Source organism: Grammomys surdaster, unplaced genomic scaffold (genome assembly GCF_004785775.1).
Source record: "Grammomys surdaster isolate TR1022 unplaced genomic scaffold, NIH_TR_1.0 100, whole genome shotgun sequence".
In the NCBI taxonomy this organism is placed as follows: domain Eukaryota; kingdom Metazoa; phylum Chordata; class Mammalia; order Rodentia; family Muridae; genus Grammomys; species Grammomys surdaster.
Genome location: NW_021604579.1, coordinates 4756782 through 4783459, shown reverse-complemented (window position 1 = coordinate 4783459; position 26678 = coordinate 4756782). Strand labels below are relative to the sequence as shown.

The window sequence follows — 26678 nt, the reverse complement described above, 5'->3', positions numbered from 1 at the left end:
TCATTCTTAATATCTTAAAAAAAAAAAAATAGTAGGCCTGAGAAGTGCCAGTGAGAGATGGATGAGGCAGGCAACATCCAATATGTCCCCTTAATTTCTCCCTCCTCTGGTGTAGTCTTCTCCAACATTGAAGTAGGGCTGGACTGACAGGCTAGGTACAGTAGAAGTGATGGCATGTGACTTCTGAGGCTTGGTCATAAAGGTATTGTAGCATCTACCCTACTTCTAATTCTTTTTATTAGAAACCAGTCACATAAATATCCAGATAAGCTGTCCTCAGCCAATATCTGATGCCAGTTTCATGAGCCAGAACCAAGTAGCTTCTTCCAGATGCCTTCACTCACAAGAACTGTGAGAAATAATAAATTAGTGTTATTTGATACCTCTAAATTTTGGAGTAATTTTAGTGCTAGCTACAAATTGTCAGCATTTACTATAAGGAAAAATATTTATATTTTATGATTAAATTCTATTCTAGCTACATTCTCAGGAGAGATTTTAGAATATATGTATGTAAGAAAACCCAGAAATGAATACTCATGGAAATGATGTTTGAAAAAAAGAAAAAAAGGAAACATTAATGTGATGTCTACCATTAATAAAATAAATACACAAACAGCTAACATGTATTACGTAAGCATGTAGTAGGCATTATTCTATACAATCCATATATATTAATTATAAACCAACTTTATTGGATAATTTTTGTTTTGTTTTTTGTTTTTTTGTCAAGACAGGGTTTCTTTGTGTAGCCCTGGCTATCCTGGAGCTCAGGACTCTGTAGCCCAGGATGGCCTAAACTCACAGAGATCCACCTGCTTCTGCCTCCCCAGTGCTGAGATTAAAGGCTAGATAAGCACTCTTAACTCTACTTTACAAATCAGAAAGCTGACACATTTTGGGTCTAAGTCACTTCTTTCAGGTGTTTATAGCTAACAAGTAGTTGCATTATACTTTAAAAACTGTGAGAAATCCATTTATTCTTTTTGGAGATAGGATATCCCTTACACAGTTCAGGCTACAAATGAACTTGAAATGGTGACCCATCTAGCCTCAGGCATCAACCACTGTACTATGCTCAAAATATTCCTTAAAAACAAAAGTTTTATGATTTGTGTGGGAGAGTGCACATGCCACAAAGTACAAGTGGAAGTCAGAGGACATCTTTTGGCAGTCTGTTCTCTTCTCTGCCATGTTGATCATGGGCATCGAACTCAGATTTCCAGGCAAGTACCTTTACACGCTGAGCTGTCTCACTAGGCAAAATCTGGCCCTAAAATATGATGAAGTGTTGTGTGTTTGTTTGCACCTGAATGTGGAGGCCAGAGGTTATTGGTGTGTGTGTGCGAGTGTGCGTGTGTTCGCGGTCTTGCTTGATTGTTCTCCATCTTAATTTCTGAGATAGAGTCTTTTATTGAATCCTGAGCTCATTGGTTTGGCTAGGCTGGCTAGCTAGTGAGTTCTGAGGAGCCACCTGTCTCAGGTTTGGCTAGGCTGGCTAGCTAGTGAGTTCTGAGGAGCTACCTGTCTCAGGCCTCTTGAGCACCGAGGTTACAGGGACCTGGGATTTTATGTGGCATGCTGGGAATCTAAAAATTTGCTCATTTTTAATGTTTTTATGTTTATGCATTTTTGTTTTGTTTTGGAGACAGGGTTTCTCTGTGTAGCTCTGGCTGTCCTGGAACTCACTCTGTAGACCAGGCTCAGAAATCTGCCTGCCTCTGCCTCCCAAGTGCTGGGATTAAAGGCGTGTGCCACCACTGCCCTGCGTTTATGGATATTTTACCTGCATGCCTGGTGCCCCAGTAGATCAGAAGAGGGTATCAAACCCTCTTGAAACTGTAGTTATAGAAGGCTATGAGCTGTCATATGGGTGCTGGGAACCAAATACAGGCATTCTGCATGAGTAGATTCCCTCTCTCTCTTTTGTCCTTTAGAACGGTCCATTCTGTCTTTTTTTTTTTTTATTTTTTTTATTTTTGGTTTTTCAAGATAGGGTTTCTCTGTATAGCCCTGGCTGTCCTGGAACTTACTCTGTAGACCAGGCTGGCCTCGAACTCAGAAATCCGACTGCCTCTGCCTCCCAAGCGCTGGGATTAAAAGCGTGCGCCACCACCACCCAGCCATTCTGTCTTTTTTAAAAATAATTTTTTATTGGATATTTTGTTTATTTACATTTCAAATGTTATCCCCTTTCCCGGTTCCCCTTCCCCCAAACCCCAAACTCATACCCACTCCCTCTGCTTCTATGAGAGTTTTCCCACCCACCCACTCTCACCTCCCTGCTCTAGCATTCCCCTACACTGGGACATCGAGCCTTCACAGGACCAAGGGCCTCTCTTCCCATTGATGCCCGACAAGGTCATCCTCTGCTACATATGTGGTTGGAGCCATGGGTCCCTCCATGTGTACCCTTGAGTAAACTCTCTTCATCACTGAGCAATTGTTCTACTCATACTTATGATGCAGTCCCTTGATCAGAGTCTGAGTCATCTTCACAGCCTCAAAACGTGATATATTCTTAAAACAGACTGTTTTATGGTACCTGGGAATGCCTGAGGATTTTTATTATGCATAGGAAGAAACAAAAATAACAGGAGGGGAGTATGGAGTCAAACCATTTAATTAAACACAAATATACAAAACATACAAAATATATACAAAAAAGTATACAAAAATATACAATTTGGAAATAGACTCTAAATAAAATTTACAGTTGTTTCTGAGATTATACAGAGATGGTCGATGTGGACTTTAGATATGGTAAATAATAATGATTAATTCTGAGTGATGGGCCTATGACTGTAGATATGCTATTCTTTTACTTTTCAGTGTCCTCAAAAATTTTTTGCTTGATTCAAACTTTACTGTTACTATTTTTTTTTTTTCTTCGAGACAGGGTTTCTCTGTATAGCCCTGGCTGTCCTGGAACTCACTCTGTAGACCAGGCTGGCCTCGAACTCAGAAATCCACCTGCCTCTGCCTCCCAAGTGCTAGGATTACAGAGGTGCACCACCACTGCCCGACTATTGTTACTATGTTTAAATAACATTTTTTTTCCTGTCTCATGGTCTTTTAATTATGCTTGTCAACAACTGATTAAATCAAAGTAACACATTGGCTGACTCAAAATCAAATGTCCCTTTTTCTCTATTGTCTATCATCATTTTCCTTTCTATTTTAAAAATGCAATATTCTTCAAGCAGCTTTCATTTTTTTAAGAAGTATGGCAGGTGATAATCATTCCTTACTTAGAAATGGTTTCTGTTCTTACAAATCTATTAGTAAAGTCAAGGAGACTGACATTAAAAGAAGACACACACAGGTGAGCACACGCGCGCACACACATACACACACACACACACACAATTCTGAAAAGAATGGAGGTTATGAAAGCCCATAACTGTGGTAAGAGATTCAAGGAGAGGCATTTGAGTAGAGATTGATACTTCATAATAATTCAATTATACTTGCAGAAATAATATCAACTATTTATGAAAGAAGCAGTTGACCTCATTTTTAATTCTTATATGCTATATGCACAGACAATGATGCCAGCTCCCTTTTACAGATCAGTTGAGTCGTGATTAGCACCCCATGACGATTCATGCCTAGGTTATAGCCTGAGCTCTTTTTTTTTTTTTGAGATTACAGCAAAACCAAACTACTTTGGCTGCAGTCTACCTTCTCTTATTCGTTCTTTGTACTACTCTCTCTAGCTGAACTCAGCTATTGGCTGTCTTCTAATACAGTTCCTGGAACTTTTAAAAAGTTGTAGTGATTACTTTGTCAGCAAATTCTACAATCTGAGTAAAAGGCAGTCATAACTCCGTGTTATGAAGAAGTTACTGTTGAAGTTGTCATTCTTGAGCACCCATTAATGTACCTGGGTGAGGAGGAGACACCACAGTGAAAAAGTGAACATGACCTTCACTGTTATGGAGTTAGGCAGTTACACACCAAATAACAAAAAACGCATTAAATTTTATGTAAGTAAATTAAGGGGAACGAATAGTAGACAAGAAAAACATGAAGATCCTAATTTGAATCCTAGGTAAGGGATCAGAGAATTCTATCAAAAACTACACAAAAGTGTTGTTTTTTTTGGTTTGTTTTATTCTCGTAGGATGCAAGGTGCTAAACCCCTCAAAAAAACACGAGGGTGCTGCTGCCTCAGCGGTGAGATCCGGGCGCCCCATTGTTCGGACTGGCTGATGGACTTAGCCAGTTTCTGAGCCGGCGGGGACGCCGATGCCATCCTATAATGTGACACGGGGAGAGTTCTCATCCCGCGAACTTTCCGATTCCACCCTCTACCCACCCGGTGGCTTCCTTCTACCTTTCTGCTTGGTTGGTGCCCCTTGGGCTGCGACAGTCGCCTGTCAATTCTGTCTGCATCAAGAACCTCATTGGAGTTGTTTCCTCTCCTCATGCCCCCCAAGCCTGTTACCTCATGGTGACGGCTGGCGGCCGAGTCTTTTCAGTTGGCCACGCGGCCGTCCTGTCCGGGCCGCCGGCAGGTGCGCTGGAGGCACCTGGTGCGGGGCGCTCCTCGTCCTTGGCGGCCCGCGGCCCCGCGCGAGCGCACGGCTTGGGTTCCGGGCTGGCTGCGCCCGGAGCGCGCCCGCAGCCTGCGCTCGCCCCCGCGTCTCCTCGCGCCCGCGGCAGCCCGGACGGCGCGCGTCGCCTCGCGCTGGTCCTCAGGCCAACCAGCGCTGGCCGGAGCGGCGCGAGCACGGGACGGGCCCCGGCTTCCCACTCGGGCCGGCGGGCTCGTGGGTTCGTTCGCCCCGCCCCCTCCCCACAGCGCCGCCGCTGGGCGCTTGCGCGGGGCGCGTGGCCGTGGCCGGGGTCTCCGCCGCAGCCCGAGCAGCCGCCTCCGCCTCAGTCAGTCAGTCAGTCAGTCAGTCCCCAGCAATGGCGGAAGGAGGTGAGCGAGAGGAGCTGCTTTCGCCGCCGCCGATCTCTCCGGCCAAGAGGCTGTGCTCTTGGCCCAGCCCGCAAGCTCACCACCCCCGCGGGACTCCCGGGGCAGCCGGCGGAGGGGCGGGGGTCGGCGGCGGCGGCTGCCTGGCCCCCGGGGCCCGCCCCCACCTGCAGCCCGAGTCCTTGCTGGACTGCGCCGCCAAGACGGTGGCGGAAAAGTGGGCGTACGAGCGGGTGGAGGAGCGCTTCGAGCGGATCCCAGAGCCGGTGCAGCGCCGCATCGTCTACTGGTCCTTCCCGCGGAATGAGCGGGAGATCTGCATGTACTCCAGCTTCCAGTACCGGGGCGGCCCGAGCGCCGGCGCGGCTGCCGGTGTGGCTGCCGGCGCGGCGGGGGCTTCGCCGGTCGAAGAGGGGCCGCCGCCACCCTCTGGGGCCGCCGCTCCGGCCGGCTCCGCCCCCGGGGCCGCCGGGGCGGGCGCGTCCCCCGGGCTGGGCTCTGGGACTGGAGCGGCGAGCGGCAGCGGCGGCGAGGGGCTGCCGTTCCGCCGGGGCATCCGTCTGCTGGACAGCGGCTCCGTGGAGAACGTGCTGCAAGTCGGTAGGTGCTGCTCGGCCCCTCTCAGCCCCCTGCCTCTTCTGCAGGTGCCTTCCTAAGCCCTGGGTCAAAACCCAGGCTTTCTGCCCAACTCCTGCATCTCCGCCGAAGGACGAAAAAGTGGCATAAAAAACTTTTCCCAAGGTTTCCTTCAGGTCCACTACTGCTCTTTCCCCCACCAGCTGCCCCATTTCCCCATTTCTTTTTCTTTTTGTTTGAAGAGCGAATAGGTCTCTCTCAGTCTCAGTCTCTCTCTCTCTCTCTTTCTCTCTCTCTCTCTCTCTCTCTCTCTCTCTCTGCCCCCCCACCCATACCCCACACTATAACGATGTGATGTTTCCTTTTGCATGCAACAATTTTCTAAAAGCGTTTTACTGATATAGTTTAGAGAGAAAGGGAGCAATAGGTCTTAGAGGGAGTGTTTGAGGGACAGGCTGTCACAGCCAATCTGTAGTTATAGCAGATTGAATCTGAGTGTAATTAACTTTCACATCGGAAAAAGCAACAGAATATTTTCCTTTTTGACAATTTAAATAGTCTGTTTTAATCCCCCCCCCCCACCACCAGTGATGCTTGGGAATCTAGGCTGCAGATTAACAATAACGGAAGATGGAAATGTGACAGCTTCTCTTCTCTACACCCCCATCCATGGGAAAGGGGGAGAAAAGCTACACAATCTGGAGTGGGGGCGGGGTCTGCCTTCCTTGTCAGACTGGGGTAAATCAAAAGCCAGTCACGTTGGATGTTTCAAATGCTTTCATTTAAGGCGTCCTCGTATTCGCTTTTGTTTTATCTTTTTGTTTGTACAAAAATGGAAACTGATTTTTAAAAATCTACTCTTTCTCTTGAGCCTCTAGTTTGTTAATCTCATTAAGTATTTAGCTAAAGTGTACCTGATTTGTGGAGTGATTAGAAAGGAAAAAATCGACATTGTTTAACATTGATTTGCTATGCTTAATGTTAAAGCACTTTTGGGGGCCTATCTGGGTTATTATAGCATTCTGGAAGTGCACATCTCTATGCGTCTTATTGCACACTATATGCTTATATTGACTAAAGGAAATACTGATTTTTCTAAAGTTGAATGAAGGACATTTCACAGGCTCAGGCACATACATATACAAACCCAAACATTTAGATCTCTTCTCCTCCGGTAAAACCAACATATTTGGAATTATTTTCCTTTGAAAACTAGTACATCACAGTTTCTTACATAGAACAGTCTCTTCCAGTTATTGAGAATGAATAAGTTCTGTCATATTTTTTAAAAAGCATAATTTTTAAATAAATATGAAACATGTTTATTCTGCTTATTTGAAAGATGTTAGTGCTTTGTATATTTGTATATATTTTAGAAAGAATGAGTTGGATAAATAGGCGATTAGATTATACAGCTTTAATATTGAAGTGTTGAAAACATGAAAATTAATGTTTCATTTCATTAATCTATAAGTTTTAATCTTTCTGAGAGTTTAGAACAGTTAACTTATTTAAAATATTATAAATTGGCAAGAGTTAGTTCAAGTGGTTGTTTTAGGGATAGAAATGGATTTGAAAGAATTTCAAATTTTAAGGGAGCAAATAAGGGAGAAGAGTTTTATTTCCCCCACCTCCATCTCCCAGTGCTGGGAATTGAACCTAGGGCCTCTGGCATACTAGGCAAGCATTCTAACATAGAGCTGTAACTCTAGCCCCAAGAGGTACCTATTTTTAGAGTGATTAAAATGTCAAGTTCCAAGTGAAATCAGATTTAGAGGATGATCCACATCGTATTTAAATCAGATATTCCTCTTTTAAAATGATAGTTGGTGTACTTATGGGGTAATAGACTCATACCAGTCATTGCAGGGACCCTGAGAAGGACACAAACAAATGTCTGATTTATTTGGATTTCCTAGATAAAGAGTGAATTGAAGCTGGGCGGTGGTGGCGCACGCCTTTAATCTCAGCACTTGGGAGGCAGAGGCAGGCAGATTTCTGAGCTCGAGAGTTCGAGGCTAGCCTGGTCTACAGAGTGAGTGAGTTCCAGGACAGCCAGAGCTACACAGAGAAACCCTGTCTCGAAAAACCACACACACACACACAAAAAAGAGTGAATTGAAAATGCTATGTTTGAGAACTTGTATTTTGTGATATTTCTTCGACCTGAATTTGTACCAGTGAGTATGGAAGAAGATATCTCATTTCTTCATAATCCAAAGTATTTTGCCATGAGTCACCTTGTAATATACAAAACCAGAGACCCATCTCTCGTAACTTTTGTGTTTTGTTTTTTGTTTTTGTTTTTTTTTGGTTTTTCGAGACAGGGTTTCTCTGTATAGTCTTGGCTGTCCTGGAACTCACTCTGTAGACCAGGCTGGCCTCAAACTCAGAAATCCACCTGCCTCTGCCTCCCAAGTGCTGGGATTAAAGGTGTGCGCCACCACTGCCCGGCTACTTTTGTGTAACTTAATCTAGATGATCAGTTTTCTAAAAGTGTTGCCAGATGATAAGTGAGTTATTTGCGTATAGTCTGATAATAAACCATGTTCTTTAGTTTATAACCTTACTTCAAACTCATTTTAACTCTTACATCCCGCTAAGAACTCTTCATATTTTCTTACTGTTTCCAAAACATATCATGGTCTTGGAACTGAGGATTGTTAAAGGTAGAAAGGAAGAAAATTCCAGATCTATAATAATATCAACTTATTCTTTTAAATTTTTAAAGATTTATTTTAGGTATACATGTGAGTGCCCAGATGTGTGCCAGATGCCTCTGGAGGCCAGAAGAGGGTGTCAGTAGCTCTGGAACTGGGGGTTGTAGGTAGCTGTGAGCTAATCATGTGTGTGCTGGGACCCAAACCCAGATCTTCTTCAGGAGAAGCAAGTGCTCTTAACTGCTGAGCCATCTCTCCAACCTTAATTTTTTTTTTTTTTGTTTCAAAACAGGGTGTCTTTTTGTAGCCTTGGCTATCCTGGAACTCACTCTGTAGATCAGGCTGGCCTTGAACTCAGAGAGCATCTGCCTCTACTTTCTAAGTGCTGAAATTATAGACATGAAAATCCAACCTTTAATATCCTTTAAAAGATTTATGATGGAATTTTTTAAAAGATATTTTAAATTTTTAATTACTTGGAGATGTGTGTGTGGTTGCTTGTGCAGTACAGAAGAGAGGGAGGGCAGATCCTCTGGAGTCAGAGTTATAGTGGTTGTGAGCCACCTCATGTGGGTGCTGGGAACTGAACTCAGGACCTCTATAAGAGCAGTCATCAAGCATTCCTAACCAATGAGCCATCTCCAGGCCCTTAGAGTGTGTGTGTATTTGTTTGTTTTGCACAAGAGTATGCTCTTGTAAAACCAGCACTGAGCGGGAGGCAGGAGAATCATGAGTTTGAGGCCAGCTTGGATTACACAGTAAGACCTTTTCACAAACATAAAAGCACAGTGCACAAAAGATTTTATGGAAAATAAAAGCAAACAAAACTTTTATAAAGTCTATATAGGTTACTTTTATAAAGTCTATATAGGTTACATTCTATAACTTCAAATTACTTTCCACATGTAGGCTACATTCTGTAACTTCTGATTATTTCCATGTTGACTCAGTAGTAGTCTGTGCGCTTGGTATTTGGTAGAAAATACCACATTTTGAATGAGAACTAAAACTTCCTATCTTGATGTCAACAAAGGGAGGAATGCAGGCTTATTATATTTAAAGATACACTTCTTTTACATAACAATACTGAATCAGAAGTATTGTTCCTCTTAAAAGGAGAAATTAGTCTTTTCTCATGTATTTCTCTAAGTTTAAAGGTTTGTTAAGAAACTTGCAGTCTGATCCCTCACTATTATGAAGGTAACATAATTCAAATTTTAAAAATGTTTTATTTATTTGTGTTTTATATTGATGCCAAGTGCTACCTTGTGTGAAAGAGTACGACTGAAAAGCTAATAGTTGTAGTAGAAAAGATCAATTTCAGGAAATTTTCCAAAATTTAAACATCAAGTAGTAAGTCTATAATTAATGTATAATTGTGTATCATCAATAAACATATCTGTGAAATTGTCTGTGTATTGTAACACATATAATAGTTATTCTTTTTGTTATTGCTTGTTTGTGTGTTTTGTAATATCTAAAATGGAACTCCGGCTGGGCAAGCGCTCTGCTACTGGCTTGCACCTGTAGTCCCAGTTACTGAATTTCATATGAAGTTAATTTGAATATATAATATTGGGGGACACAAAAGATATTTCTACCAACTAGAAAGCTTTATAGCATCCCCTGTAGACTTGAATAGAATAGATAAAATTACAACAAAATTTCATAATAGCTTAATTTGTATGTAAGATTTTGTCACAAAAGGCAGCTATATGCCTTTAAGGAATATTTGGTGACATTAAGTTATCTTGTTGTTTGAGACAGAGTCTATGTATGCCTGGCTGGCCTGGAACTTAGATCAGGCTGACTATGAACTCACAGAGTTGCCTGTCTCTGCCCCAGCAATACTAGGATCAGAAGTTTGCCCTGCTACATCCAGCTTTAAAACCCTAAGTTTCATTTATTTATTGATGTGTGTGTCTACATATATAAAATTTGTGCAGAGGTTAGAGAACAATTTCTGGGAATAGGTTTTCTCATGCACTTTGGTCCCAGGGATCAAAGTCAAGTCACTAGGCTAGGTGCTAAATGCCTTTATCTACTGAGACAATGTCTTTTTTTTTTTTAATTATTTTAATTTTTTTTTTTTTTTACATTCCAGTTGTTATCTCCTTCCTGGTCCACCCTCCTACTGTTCCTCATCCCATTCTTCCTCCCTATCTCCAAGAGGATGTCCCCACCCACTCCCACCCCACCCCACCCCGCCAGGCCTCCCCACTCCCTGGGGCCTCAAGTAGGTACCCCTTCTCTCACTGAAGCTAGACCAGGCAGTCCTCTGTTGTATATGTGTTGAGGGCTTCTTACCTGTGTATGTTGCCTGGTTGATGGCTCAGTGTCTGAGAGATCTTGGGGGTTCAGGTTACTTAAGTCTGGTGGTCTTCCTATGGGGTCACTCTCCTCAACTTCTTCCAGCCTTTCTCTAATTCAACCACATGGGTCCCAGCTTCAGTCCATTGGTTGGGTGTAAGAATCTGTCTTGCTCAGCTGCTTGCTGGGCCTCTCTGAGGGCAGACATGCTAGGCTCCTGTCTGTAAGCACACCATAGGATCAGTAATAGTGTCAGGCTTTGGAGCCTCCCCTTGAGATGGATCCCAAGTTGGGCCAGTCACTGGACCTCCTTTCCCTCAGTCTCGTCTCCATTTTTGTTCCTATAGTTCTTTTAGACAGAAACAATTCTGGGTCAGAGTTTTTGACTGTGGGATGGCAATCCCATCCTTCCACTTGATGCCCTGTCTTTCTTCTGGAGGTGGACTCTAAAAGTTCCCTCTCCCCACTGTAGGGCATTTCGTCTAGTCTAAGGTCCCTCCCTTTGAGTCCTGAGAGTCTTTCACCTCCCAGATCTCTGGTACATTCTAGAGAGTCCCCCCAGCTCCTTCCTTCTGAGGTTGCCTGTTTCTACTCATTTTGCCTCAGGGCTTCACTCCTCCCCCGCCCCCAATACCTGATCATGATCCCCTTTCCCCTCCCCCTCCTCTCTCTCACCTAGGTCCCTTCCTACCAGCCCCCCTCCTCCAACATGATTAGTTTTTTTTTTTTCCTCCCAAGTGGGATTGAAGCATCCTCACTTGTTCCCTTTGGCTTGTTAACTTTCTTGAATTCTGTGGATTGTATCCTGGGATTCTGTACTTTTAGTACACTTATTAGTGAGTACATATCATGCATGTCTTTTTGTGTCTGAGTTACCTCACTCACGATATTTCCTAGTTTCATACATTTGCCTGCAAAACTCATGGTGTCCTCGTTCTTAATAGCTGAGTAGATTTCCATTGTGTAAATGAACCACATTTTCTGTATCCATTCTTCCCCATTGTGGAACATCTGAGTTGTTTCCAGCTTCTGGCTATCACAAATAAGGCCACTATGAACATAGTGCCCCTGTGGCATGGTGGGGCATCTTTTGGGTATATGCCTAAGAGTAGTATAGCTGGGTCTTCAGTTAGATCTATTTCCAATTTTCTGAGGAACCTCCAGAATGATTTTCAGAGTGGTTGTACCAGTTCGCAATTATACCAGCTATGGAGAAGTGTTCCTCTTTCTCTACATTCTGGCCAACACGTGTTATCACCTGAGTTTTTGATCTTAGCCATTCTGATTGATGTAAGGTGGAATCTCAGGGTTGTTTTGATTTGCATTTTCCTGGTCATTAAGGACTTTGGACATTAAGTGCTTCTCAGCCATTTAAGATTCCTCTGTCATGATTTCTCTGTTTAGTTCTATACCTCATTTTTTGATTGGGTTGGTTTTTTTGGCAGTTAGTTTCTTGAGGTTTTTTTGTTTGTTTTTTGTTTTGTTTTGTTTTTGTTTGTTTTTTTGGTTTTTCAAGACAGAATTTCTCTGTGCAGCTCTGGCTGTCCTGGAACTCACTCTGAAGACCAGGCTGGCCTCAAACTCAGAAATCTGCCTGCCTCTGCCTCCCAAGTGCTGGGATTAAAGGCATACATCACCACTGCCCAGCTATGTTGAGGTCCTTAATCCACTTAGACTTGAGCTTTGTGCAAGGTGACAAATATGAATCTATTTTCATTTTTCTACATACCAACTGCCAGTTAGACCAGCACCATTTATTGAAGATGCTTTCTTTTTTCCATTGTATATTTTTGGCTTCTTTGTCAAAGATCAAGTGTTAATAAGTGTGTGGATTTATTTCTGGGTCTTCAATTCTATTCCACTGATCATCCTGTCTGTCACTGTACCAATACCATGCAGTTTTTATCACTATTGCTCTGTAGTAGAGCTTAAGGTCAGGGATGGTGATTCCTCCAGAAATTCTTTTATTGTTAAGAATTGTTTTTGCTATCTTAGGTTTTTTTTGTTTTTCCATATGAAATTGAGAATTGCTCTTTCCCTGTCTTTGAAGAATTTCATTGAAATTTTGTTGAAGATTGCATTGAATCTGTAGATTGCCTTTGGTAGGATGGCCATTTTTACTATGTTAATCCTACCACTCCATGAGCATGGGAGATCTCTTCATTTTCTGAGGTCTTCTTCAATTTCTTTCTTGAGAGACTTGAAGTTCTTGTCATACAGATCTTTCACTTGTTTGGTTAGAGTTACCCCAAGGTATATTTTATTATTTGTGACTATTGTGAAGGGTGTTGTTTCCCTATTTTCTTTCTCAGCCTGTTTATCATTTGTATAGAGGAAGGCTACTGATTTGTTAGAGTTAATTTTATATCCAGCCACTTTGCTGAAGTTGTTTATCAGCTATAGAAGTTTTCTGGTAGAATTTTTGGGGTCGCTTATGTATGCTATCATATCATCTGCAAATACTGATACCTTGACTTCTTCTTTACTAATTTATATCGTCTCACTCTCCTTTTGTTGTCTTAATGCTCTAGCTAGAACTTGGAGTACTATATTGAATAGATATAGGGAGAGTGGATATCCTTGTCTTGTCCCTTATTTTAGTGGGATTGCTTCAAGTATCTCTCCATTTAATTTGATATTGGCTGTTGGTTTGCTGTATATTGCTTTTATTACGTTTAGGTATGGGCCTTGAATTCCTGATCTCTCCAATACTTTTAAAATGAATGAGTGTTGTATTTTTTTGGGGGGGGGTTGGTTTTTCGAGACAGGGTTTCTCTGTGTAGCCCTGGCTGTCCTGGAACTCACTCTGTAGACCAGGCTAGCCTCGAACTCTCGAACTCAGAAATCCACCTGCCTCTGCCTCCCAAGTGCTGGGATTAAAGGCGTGCGCCACCACCGCCCGGCATGAGTGTTGTATTTTGTCAAATGCTTTTTCAGCATCTGGGATGATCATATGATTTTTTTTTCTTTGAGTGTGTTTGTATAGTGGATTACATTAATAGATTTTCATATATTGAACCAACCTTGCATCCCTGGGATGAAGTCTACTTGACGGTGGTGAATGATGGCTTTGATGTGTTCTTGGTGAATCTTTTGTTTCTTTTTAATTTATTTTTCATAGTGAGTTATTTCCTTCTCATTGTATGCATGGAGCTTAATTTTTTTAATTTGTGTGTGCATGTAAGTTTTTGTGCAGGTATGTGTGCATGTTTGTGTAGAAGCCAGAAGTCAGCATCAGATATTATTCCAATACTCAGGAGAGCCTTGCAAACCTCTCCTCTCTTTAAAAAAAATATTTATTTTAAATAATGTGAATAATGTGTATGTGTGCTCGGGTCAGTAAGTGCCTGTGAATGTAGGTGTCCTTGGAAGCCAGAGGCATTAGATTCATTGAATTCCAGATGGTTGTGAGCCACCTGATGAAGGTCCTAGGACTTGTGCAAGACTAATGTGCACTCTTAACTTCTGAACCATCTTTCTAGTCCCCATCTTGATTTTGACAGGATCTTTTACTATAAGGTTGGGCTCATGGCTTAGGCTAAGTTGACTTGACTAGCCAGCAAGACCCTGGAATCTGTTTATTTCTCACTTCCTAAGTGGTGATTGTAAGTATACCACCATGCCTGGCTTTTTTTATGGGTGCAGAAACTTGTGCTTGCCAGCCAAACACTGTATTTACTGAGCCATCATCCTAGCTCCTGTACATGCCTGTTAGTGTTCAGTAAGTGTCTGTCAAATGAGTGAGTGTTAGAACTGACTCTTCAGTGATGTACAGCTGCAGGGACTGGTACCAGTGCACCTGTAATCCCAGTTACTCAACTAGGAGAATAGCTTGAGTCCAGAAGTTCCAGATAGCATAAGATAAAATAACAAAACTTCTTTCTCAAAAGTACCAACCAAACAACCAACCATTCAAGCAAGAAAGTAAACAAATAGAGCAACACACTCATGTCCAGAAAAACAAAAACCAACAACAAAAATCCTGAAAGGGAGAAGGGAGATAAGCCTGACTTTTTAGTGTGAGCATGTTATAGGAAGTGACAGGGGAACTCCAAATTTGCTTATCTATGAAGTGGATGAGAATCACAGCATCATATGTTTCCTGTGGTGATTTACCATTTTTCCCAATATAAGAAATATATATGAATCATATAAAAATGATCGCCTCAAGAACAGAGTTTTAGATTTCAAAGATAATGGGCAGACTAAAGAGCAGATTTCATTTTAGACATTACCTCTAATGTCTTAGTGCAGGTGCAGTGGCTGAGTGCTGGAGGGCTTGCCTAGAGGGTGCAGGTCCTGGATTCATTCCCCAGCACCACAGTTTTTAAGTGTATTTTACTGCACACATAATGCTCCACAATACAGTTTTACACAGAAGCCAGAAACACTTTCCTTTGTATTTTACAGAAATGTTTGAAACATGAGGACTTTCTTTAATATATCAAAGTACATCCATAATTTTTAAAATAAATACTACTGAAATGTCAGTTTAAAGCTAGTTTAAATTTCAAAGAGAGAAAGGCTGGAAATTGATTTATGCATATGTGAACCAAGGCACTCTCCTACTTCAACAGTGGCTATGAACCTGGACATGGTGATGCATACCTGTAATTGAGCACTCTAGGGTAGTGGTTCTCAACCTGTGTATAGCAATCTCTTTACGTAGTGGGTGGGGGCATCAAATGACCCTTTCACAGGGGTTACCTAAGACCATCAGAAAACACAGATATTTACAGTATGAATCATAACAGTAGCGAAATTATAGTTACGAAGTAAAAATAATTTTGTGTTTGGGAGTCACCGCAGCAGGAAGAACTGTATTAAAGGGTCACAGTGATAGGAAGGTTGATTGGGAGTTCAAAGTGTCCAGATGTTGAGTTTGAGACTAGCCTGAGTCAAAAAAAAAAAGAAAGAAAGAAAAAAAGAAAAAAACAGCCGGGCAGTGGTGGCGCACGCCTTTAATCCCAGCACTTGGGAGGCAGAGGCAGGCAGATTTCTGAGTTTGAGGCCAGCCTGGTCTACAGAGTGAGTTCTAGGACAGCCCGGGCTATAAAGAGAAATCCTGTCTCGAAAAATCAAAAAAAAAAAAAAAAAAAAAGAAAAAAAAAAGAAAAAAAAAAGAGACTAGCCTGAGCTACATGAGAAACTGTCTTAAAACAAAGCAAGAAAACTTCCCCAAATCCGCTCCCTGAAAAAAAAAGAAAAGAAAAAAAGAAAAAAATTCCACATGGCTATGAAAAACCAAGGCATTATCTGATGGTATTCTGTTTTGGTTAGAGTTTTAAGAATATGGGACTGTACATTTAAAGATCAGTGCTTTGTACCAAAAAGTGAAAAATTTAGGGTTTGGGGTGTAGCTCAGCTGTAGAAGACTTGCCTGCCATATGTAAGCTACAGCATTATTTAGGAGATGATAATTCATTTTGTTGTGCTTTTTTTGTGATCTTGCTAGCTCAGCCACCCAAGTACTAGGTGTACACCAGGATACCTGGCTCTCGGTTACTTTTATATGAATTTTCTGCCTTGTAATTTATGTATATGCTCATTTCTTTCTGATAAAGGCAGTATACTTCTTGACCACTTTTAGCCTGTCCTTAAGTTGATAAGGAATTATAGTTGTTTTAATATTGTTTAGAATTTGTTCTTGTTAGATTTATTTTATTTTTTTGTCAAATCGACACAAGCCAGCCTTGTCTGGGGAGAGGAACCTCAATTGAGAAAATGCCTCCATCAGACTGCCCTGTAGGGATGGCTGTGGGACATTTTCTTGATTAACGGTGATTGATGTGGGAAGGTCCAGTCCACTATGGATGGTACCACCTCATGGCAGATTGTCCTGGGTTGTGTGAGAAAGCAAACTAAGCAAGCCTTGGGGAGCAAGACAGAAAGCCATGTTCTGTGGTCTCTGCTTCAGTTCCTGCCTCAAGTTCCTGCTCTGACTTCCTTTCATGATGGGCCTACAGCTGTTAGCTGAAGCAAACCCTTTCATTCCAGAGTTGCTTTTGGTCATGTTCTTTTTTATCACAGCAATAGAAACATTACCTAAGATAGTACTTATGATCATATGCAAAATTATTCTGTGATACTTTTCATAATGATATGTATCCACTGATTTTGGTTCTCAACATAACTTTCTCTCCCTTAGAGAGGTTAATGTAATTTACTCTATTTTGTCTTTTTTTTTTTTTTTTTTTTCAGAGCTGAGGACCGAACCCAGGGCCTTGCGCTTGCTAGGCAAGCGCTCTACCACTGAGCTAAATCCCCAACCCCTGTAATTTACTCTAAATAGTGTTTAGTAAATATTTTTTAATTTATACATTTATGCTGAGATGATTGTCTCATTTTGTGGCCCTTGCTGGCGTGGAGTTCATTGCAAACCTCCTGCTACAACCTCTTGAGATTTTAAGATTATAGATGTAAGCTACAATACCTGGTTAACAAGTGTTTATTGAATGAAAGAATGGTCACATGCTGTTTTTATGTTTCATCGTATGGATAGATCTCTTAACATATATGTGACTGGAGCCTAGAAGATATGCTGACATTTTGACTGAACCTTTGGATATATGATAATCATATATCATATATAATCATATATATAATCATATATATATATATATATAATCATATATATATTAAATTATATATAAATAATTTATAGTTTTTCGAGACAGGGTTTCTCTTTGTAGTTCTGGCTGTCCTGGAACTCACGCTGTAGACCAGGTTGGCCTCAAACTCAGAAATCCGCCTGCCTCTGCCTCCCAAGTGCTGGGATTAAAGGCGTGCACCACCACCGCCCAGCAAAATATTATATATATTTTTTAAAGTGGTGGAGCTTATTATTAACTAGTTCCTCCTTATTTATGAGTTAGCATGCAATTACTTGTTTTGTATAAGGATAGGTAGATAATTGCTTACCAGCTGTTGATAGAGTTGTTTCTTTTTTTTTATTTATTTTTAAATCAAATCATAACTTTTACTTATTCAGAGAGTTGTTTCTAATACACTTTGTATTCCTCGTTTTGAGTACAATCCAAGGTTGGATACCAAAGTCTAAGGTTCTAAGAATTACATTATGTTACCATTTTTATGTAGGCAAGAGGCATCAGATTAATCAACAACAACAAGAATATAGAGGTATCTATTTCCACACACAAAAAAAAGACAGATCATCAGGATGTTGTTTAGCTACAGAAACAAGAGTCTGGATTAAAAGAATAATTTGTGATAGTTTATAGAGATGTAGCAAAAGACCTTTATTGGGTTAGGAAAAAGAAAAAGAAAAAATATGGGTTGTAATCTTGTTTTTACACTTAAATCACATGAGGGTTTGTTTTTTTGGTTTTTATTTGTTTTTATGGTCATGTTCAGGATCTATATCAAGTTAATAAACTTAGAATCTGTTGAGAATCAAATTTCAGAATAAAAAATCACAACTAGGGGCTGGAGAGATGGCTCAGTGGTTAAGAGCACTGACTGCACTTCCAGAGGTCCTGAGTTCAAATCCCAGCAACCACATGGTGGCTCACAACCATCTGAAATGAGATCTGATGCCCTCTTCTGGTGTGTCTGAAGACAGTTACAGTATATTCATATATAATAAATAAATCTTTAAAAAAAAATCACAACTATACAAAAAAAGAATTTGTTTGTGGTAGTGGGATAGAAACTAGGACCTCACTCATGGAGGCAGTTGCCCTTACTCCTGGGCTTCATCTCTGCCCTCCCAGGGGTTCTGTGTGCAGCATGTGACAAACACTGCTCTTGACACACAGTATCCCATTAATGTTGTCCCTATTTCAAAGTATATTGCTGACATTTTGCACTTTAGACAACATAAATATTGTAGCTGGTATCAACTTTTACTTGTTAATAGATTGCAAAATGAGTGATTTGCTTAACACATAATGTTTCTCCTGTCTTTTGAAAGTCATTCAAAAGTGTATCAATTTTTTCCAATGTAGCCGTTGTCAAAAGACTCTCTTATTAGTGTGATGCCAAGTTACAGTTTTCTTCATGCTTGCTCATTTATTTATTTATAAAACACAACATCTTTAATGTTCAATATGGAAGTTAATTTCTATGTCATAAGGAATATACAGTGCAACACAGAATGCAAATGTAAAATAGTGTTTAATGCAATGTTTTGTAAAAGTAGATTTAATTATGGAGGCAAAGTAGGAAGTGATTACCCTGCAAAATGAAAACAGCTGAGTATATTGCTCTACTTTAATGTATTTCCAACTATAAGAAATTTTAAGGGGCAGGAGAGATGGCTCAGCGGTTAAGAGCACTGTCTGCTCTTCCACAGGACCCAGGTTTAATTCCCAGCACCGACATGTGTCTGTAATGTCACATGTGTGACATGTGTCACACCTGTCTGTAATTCCAATTCCAGAGCTTCTGAAACCCTTACACAGATATACATACAGGCAAAATATCAATGCACATAAAATAAAAATAAATAAAAAATTAAAATTACAGCTAATATTGCAATAAAGATTAAGAAAGCCAGGCAGTGGTGGCGCACGCCTTTAATCCCAGCACTTGGGAGGCAGAGGCAGGCAGATTTCTGGGCTCGAGGCCAGCCTGATCTACAGAGTGAGTTCCAGGACAGCCAGGGCTACACAGAGAAACCCTGTGTCAAAAAACCAAAAAACAAACAAAAAAAAAACAACAAAAAAAAACTGATTAAGAAAAATGTTTACTGCCACAAGCTTGACTAACCTTTTATGGAATTCCTTTTGAATGACATCCCATATGGCCTGCTAGTATATACCCTAGTATATAGCTAGTTGATTCAGAGGGACAATACTGACAAGAAAGAAGATGACAGAAATTATATCAAATATGAGTAATTTTTTTTTTTTTTGGTTTTTCGAGACAGGGTTTCTCTTTATAGTCCGGGCTGTCCTGGAACTCACTCTGTAGACCAGGCTGGCCTCGAACTCAGAAATCCCGCCTGCCTCTGCCTCCCAAGTAATTTTTTTTTCTTGACAGGGTTTTTTGTGTAACCTTGGATGTCCTGGTACTTTCTCTGTAGACCAGGTTGGCCTCAAACTTAGTCACCTGTCTCCTCCTCCTGAGTGCTGGTATCAAAGATGTGTGCCACTACTACTGGGTTAAAAGCTTGTGTGTGTGTTTTTTTTATGTTTATTTATTTTAAGTGTGTGAGTGTTTTGCTCACAGGTCTGTCTGTGCATCACATTCACTGCTGATGCCTTTGGAGGTTAGACAAGGGTGTTGGATCCCCATCTGAAATTATGAACAGTTGTGAGCTCTCATGAGCTGTCATGGAATCAAAACTAGGTTCTCTGCAAGAACAAATGCTCTTAACCACTGAGTAATTTTTTCCTAAAGTGAACATTATAGACGTCTATTTTTATAATAGTTTTATTATCACCATATAATTCTTTTATTTTTCTTTTAAAGATTACTACTGCTTTTAGGTACAAATATGATGGTTCTGATAAGTAAAATAGCCTTTTGTCCATCCATTTACTGTTTTTTTTAAATTTTGTAATTGTATTTAAGTACAGAAAACTTAGTGTACATTTTTTAACCCAGTTTAGTGGCAAGTTTTTTAGCCTTTACCTTTTCCAGCTTGACAATGCGAGCCACAGACTTAGGACCCAGTATGTTGCCTCCCCAGTGGCAGTGAATCTCGACATATCTGTCATTATGATTGGTCCTAATAGCTTCCACCAGCTTAGCCAGAGCACCCTTGTCTTCTGAGGTAACCTGTGTGAAGGCAACAGTGGTGCATGTCTTCCTGTGGACCAGGTGCCCCAGCCTGGCCTTTCCTTTGATGATGCAGTAAGGCACCCCCGTCTTTCGACACAGGGCAGGCAGGAAAACCCCCAGCTCAATGGGGTCTACATCCTGGGCAATCACCACCAGCTGAGCCTTCTTGTTCTCCACCAAGGTAGTGACCGTATTGACTCCTGCTCGGAGGACAGGTGGTCTCTTAGTTGGGACGTCCCCTTTGCCAGCAGCTTTCTTCTCAGCATCGGCCAGTAGCCTTTGCTTCTTCTCTTGCTTTGTCTCTGGTTTGTACTTGTGGGCAAGCTTAAGCAGCTGAGTAGCTGTTTGCCTGTCCAGGGTGAACTGGTTTACGGCAAGAGGTACTTTGAGCCTATTATAGAGGATGGCTCTTGCCGCTGCAGCCTGATGTATCCGGACCATTTAAGGAAGCGTGTTAGATCTCTTTTGGGCTTGATGTCCTGCCCAATGCTGAAGTTCTTGGGCCTTTTCTCGAACAAAGGATTGACCATCTTTTTAGCCTCCTGTTTCTTGACGACGGCGGCGACCGGGGCCACCTTCTTCCCCTTGGCCTTCTTTCCTTTGGGCATCTTGCTAGGCTGGAGGGGAGAGCTCCATTTATTATCTTATACTCAGTAAGTAATGCATTGTTTCTTTGAAAATTGGGCAATACATTTTCCCCTATTTATTCATTATTTTATTGAATAAAGACCATAGTAATAATCAAACTTACCTGCTTGTTGTATTATCATAGCCTGCTTGTTTTTATTTTGCTCAAGTCTAATAACACTTGATAAATTGGCCTGAAAAACATCACTAGTAGCATAAAGAACCATATGGAGCCTATTCAGCAAAGGGTTTTTTATGTGTGTCTCAGGGATTGAACTAAGGTCTTGAGGATGACTCGGAAAGCACTTTGCTGACTGAGCCTTCTCCTCAGTCCTCCAAATCTTTTGCTATATTATTGTATTCTTTCCTATCCCATATGTTTTTGAGATACCCTTGAATATGTGTGTGTGTGTGTGTGTGAGAATGTGTATGTGTGTATGTGTGTGTGTTTGTGCACTCAATCCTGGCTCCTTACTATGTTTGTTTCTCAGCTGTAAATGGATAAAATAATGCTATCTAGGAGTTGGAGAGATGGTTAAGAGAACTTGCTACTCTGCAGAGCATTGGAGTTCAGTTCTCAGCACCAATATCAGCCAAATCAAAACCACCTGTAAATCCAGAGCCAGGGACTCAGTCACCCTTTTTAGGCCTCCAAACCTACATACATGTGATACCATTTACATGTTCTCTCTCTCTCTCTCTCTCTCTCTCTCTCTCTCTCTCTCTCTCTCTTTCACACACACACACACACACACACACTAAAATGTTTTAAAATTGATGCTATTTTGGATTATTTTGAGAATTACATTCATTAACATTCATTAATAGTAAAGCTGTTTGAATAGGCCCAGCATAGGAACTATGGAGTATTCACTATTACTGTGGTAGCCCTTACAGGTATGTTGCATAGTCTTTATTTGTTCCTTTCCTTTCATCCCCTCTCAGAAGCTTTTATAGTATGACAGGTGCTCTCATTTGCTAAGTTAAAATTGATGTCTTAAGGGTTGCCAGTGACCTCATGATGGCCAAACACAGCATCCTTTTTCAGTCCTCATTTTTCATGTTTTCTGTAGAATTTTCTATAGTCTGTTGCTCCTACTTTTGTAAATGTGCTCAATAGGTATTTGTTGAATAAGATTCCTCTGACATTGAAACATTCCATCCTGCAGGGAAGCTCTTTAAGTAGGGAGGTAAACTGTAAATGTAACTTTTATTCACCTGTAGTAATTATTGTCCCCTTCTGTCTGTTAACCTAAGCCTAGACCTGGAAACTTCTAGCATCTGTACAATCTTATCTAGGTCTAGAATGTTTTCAGTCTCTGAGACTTACTGCTGGATAAGCTCATCCTTCCTAGTTCTTTCTGAACTCTGGCTGACTGGCTCAATTCAGCTGTTCTGACTCAAATTCCTCTCCAAGCTGACTGATTAAATCTGGCTTCTAGCTCTTGGCCTCTCCAGAATTGTTCTGCTTGGCCTCATACTAACTCTAGCAATCTGTTCTTTTTTTTTTTTTTTTTGGTTTTTTTGAGACAGGGTTTCTCTGTGTAGCCCTGGCTGTCCTGGAACTCACTCTGTAGACCAGGCTAGCCTCGGACTCTCGAACTCAGAAATCTGCCTGCCTCTGCCTCCCAAGTGCTGGGATTAAAGGCGTGTGCCACCACCGCCCAGCCTGTTTTCTCATAAGAGCTGGACATATCCAATTCTGGCAAATCCTTCTGATTCATCACTTTGTCTGCCTCTCAATCAGACATCACTTTCAAACTTGGGTGTTTTCTTCTACAAACTAACTTTGCCTTTATTGTTTTGGATTAAATGTATATACTAATGGTGTGTCTGCATTCTAACTAGATTACACAGACCTACAAGGCCTTTGGATATGATCAGAGCAATCATGACTCTACATTAAAATTCCTCTGCATTAAACTCAATTTAGCTTCAGGAAGTCCCTGAAACAGACCAGATTCACTAGACCCATCCTGCCAGATTAAGAGGGAAGGGAATCTGAGAGTCCCTTTCAGACTTAGGAGAAGTTGAGCTAGAAAGAAGACTTAGACAAGCCAGGCTGCAAAGAAGACTCCGAGACTAGGCCAGCCACCTAGAAGAGGCTCAGATCAACTGAGGCACCTGAGAAGGACATCCTCCAACCTGCAGGTTGAAGAGTAAAGAACAGCCTACAGGTTGTGCAGTGTGTACCTATGCTGGGGTGGGCTCTGGTAATGAAGCTGTCTTTTGAGTCATATCTGCTTTTGTAAGTAACCCCTATATTCCTGTAAATAACCCCAGTAAAGTTCATGGTTCACTAAGTTGGACTTTGGTGGTATCCATACTGTGATCTGTCATGGGCTCCTTATCTGGGGTGAGTAGATTCCTCCCCAGAAAAAGTTTTACCTGGGCCAGGCGGTGGTGGTGCATGCCTTTAATCCCAGCACTTGGGAGGTGGAGGCAGAGGCAGGCGGATTTCTGAGTTCGAGGCCAGCCTGGTCTATAGAGTGAGTTCCAGGACAGCCAGGGCTACACAGAGAAACCCTGTCTCAAAAAACCAAAACCAAAAAAAAAAAAAAAAAAAAGGATTAATATCCTCGAGAATATAAAGAATACCAGAAGGTAACCAACAGAACTTAAATTCATATATGGGCAAAGGTTTGAAAAACATTTCTCCAAAAAAGATACAGGAAAAATTCATATCAATAATCATTAAGGAAATGGCAGTTAAGTTCATGATGAGATACTAATTTTTCACCCATTAGGGTGAATAATTATTAATTTATCATCTCTCTTTTTGATAATTTTTTAAAATAACTTTATTTTATTTTTTTAAGGTTTATTTATTTATGAGTACGCTGTAGCTGTCATCAGATACACTAGAAGAGGGCATCAGATCCCATTACAGATGGTTGTGAGCCACCATGTGGTTGCTGGGAATTGAACTCAGGATCTCTGGAAGAGCAGTCAGTGTTCTTAACCATTGAGCCATTTCTCTAGCCCCTCCTCTCTCATTCTATATGTGTGTTTTCTCTGACTGTCTCTTCTTTTTATTTACTTTTTCCTTTTTTGGTGGTGCTGGAGATTGAACCTAGGGCATTGTACATTCTAGACAAGGTCTTTACCACTGAGCTATATCTCTAGCTCTTGGGTTTTATTTATTGTTAAACTCTACTCCCAAACACAAGCAAAGATGTGGAGGAATCAGAACCTGTTGGAAGCTGAAAATGGTGTAGTTACTCTGGAAAATGGTATGATGTTTCCACCAAAAATAAAACAGAATTACCATATGACCCAGCAGTTCTAATTCTGGGTATAAAACCCAGAATAGCCGGGTGGTGGTGGTGCACGCCTTTAATCCCAGCACTTGGGAGGCAGAGGCAGGCAGATTTCTGAGTTTGAGGCCAGCCTGGTCTACAGAGTGAGTTCCAGACTGCCAGGGCTATACAGAGAAACCCTGTCTCGAAAAACTAAAACCCAGAATAATTGAAAGCAGGGACTTAAGCAAATATTAATATAGCCACATTTAGGGCAGCATTATTCATGATCACTGTGCTGGCTATTTTGTGAACTTGGTATAAGCTAGAGTCATCTGGGAAGAAGGAACCTCATTTGAGAAAATACCCCCATCAGACTGGCTTATATGGAGGCATTTTCTTGTTTAGTGGTTTATGTGGGAGGGCCCAGCCCACTATAGGGAGCGCTACCCCTGGCAGAGTAAGTAGATCAATGATTTTCAGACTAGAGTAACAATGGACATAATGTTTTCTTCAGGATTATGAAAGTGTTCTGATATTGGATACTGACAGTAGGTGTACAGATTCACCAATATATTAAATAGCATTGAACTGCATTCTGTAAATTGGTAAATCTTATGACATGAATAAAGGTGTTACCAGAAAAGCACGTATCCTGCCCCCACCAAAAGGAAAACCTCCAAAGACATTCTCTTTCACTGAGAATAAGGTCTAAATTCATTTTTTTTTCAGACAGGGTTTCTCTGTGTAGACTAGGCTGGTCTTGAACTCAGAAATCCACCTGCCTCTGCCTCCCGAGTGCTGGGATTAAAGGTGTGAAGGTCTAAATTCCTAATTAGTCTATCTACAGACCTGTGCTTAGATTCTATTGCTTTTTAGCTGTGAAATTTTGGTTAAGTTTGTAGGCTGTTTCAGTTTCCTTGTCTATACATTAGGAATACAGTATTATGTTAAATGAGTCCATATATATGTATGTACATATATACATACATACATATATACATACATGTATATACATATATGTGTGTGTATATATATGCAGCTCAGAATTTCTTAGCTGTTGTAGGAGTACTATGAATACAATTTTTTTCTTGCTTTGCTTATTTTTAAAAAAGAATTTTTCATGTATGTATAATGTGCTTTAATCAACTCTACCCCTTATTCTCTCCTCTAATTCCTCCCTTATCCCCAAGCTCCCTCCCAATCTCATGTGTTCTTTTTCGAAACCTAATGAGTCCACTGAGTGCTGCCAGCATGTGCATGGGTGGGGTATCTACTGGAATATGGGTGGCTTATCAGTAGCCACATCCCTGAGGAAACTGATTCTCCCTTTCCCAGCAACCATCAGCTGACAGTAGCTTTTCAGCTAGGGGTGGGATTTCTTGACTACCTCCCAAATCCATGCTGGGATTTTGTCTGGTTTGACCGTGTATATCTAGTAGTCACGACCTCTGTGATTTCATTTGTAAACTGTCCTGTTGTGTCAAAAAACACTGTTTCACTGTAGTGATCTACCCTTCCTTCTGCAATGACCTCTGTGGTCTCGGTGTCCCATTTAGGACGGAGCACTCCACAGCCTCTGTTTTCAGCACATTGACCAGTCGTGGATCTCTACTTTAGCCACCACCTACTGCACAAAGAAGCTTCCCTCTCCTTGTCTTTTAAAATTCTTTTTGTTCTCAATGGGACAGGTGGATCTCTCTGAATTTGAGACCACCAGCCTGGTCTATAAAGAGAGTCTAGGACAGCCAGGCTATTACATAGAGAAACAAAACAACACAAAACAACACAAAGACCAAACCAAAAGAAAATCTTTCTGTTCTCAAAAAATGGTATTTCCTTATCTATGTAGTTGAAATTGAAATTGTTTTTTGCTTTTTGTGTTATTTAGCAATTGTTTATTGAATACCAATGTACCAGGTTTTAGTTTATCTCCTGGAGATATAACAATGAAAAAAAATGTTTCGTATTTTCTTCCCAGGGAGCACATTTCAGTGAGGTGATAAACAAACACTTTCTATCTTTAGCTTGTATTGTAATTGTTTGTTATAAGTATTGTCCTTTCTTCTTGTCTATAAGCTCTCCCAGGACAAGGATTGCATCCCACAGTGTGTCCTTGTAGGCTTCATAATGTACTTTATTGTTTTCTTTTTGCTGTGCTGGGATCTCTTGTTAGAGTCACCTGGGAAGAGAAAAAATGCCTTCATCAGATTGGTCTATAGGCAGGCCTATAGGGCCTTCTCTTGATTAATGATTGATGTGGGAGAGCCCAGCCCCTGTGAACAGAGGTACTTCTGAGCAGATGGTCCTAGGGGAATGTAAGCAAGGCAGCTGAAGCTGGGTGATAGCAACACACACCTTTAATCCCAGCAGAGGCAATTGGATCTCTGGCTAGAATGGTCTACAGAGTTCCAGGAGAGCCAGGGCTACACAGAGAGTCAGTCTCTCTCTCTCTCTCTCTCTCTCTCTCTCTCTCTCTCTCTCTCTCTCTCTCTCTCTCTCACACACACACACACACACACACACACACACACACAAGGAAGGAAGGAAGGAAGGAAGGAAGGAAGGAAAGAAGGAAGGAAGGAAGGAAAG

The 26678-nt window shown here is 41.1% G+C and overlaps 1 protein-coding gene across 1 annotated transcript in view; it reads left to right on the top strand.

Annotated features, from left to right (window-relative positions):
* Positions 1 to 4917: 4917 nt before the first annotated feature.
* Positions 4918 to 26678, top strand: part of Zswim5 (zinc finger SWIM-type containing 5) — a 110188-nt gene continuing 88427 nt past the window's right edge. The window contains exon 1 of the mRNA XM_028785590.1: positions 4918 to 5527. Within this exon, the coding sequence (XP_028641423.1) occupies positions 4918 to 5527 (610 nt within the window). The remainder of the gene's footprint in view (positions 5528 to 26678) is intronic.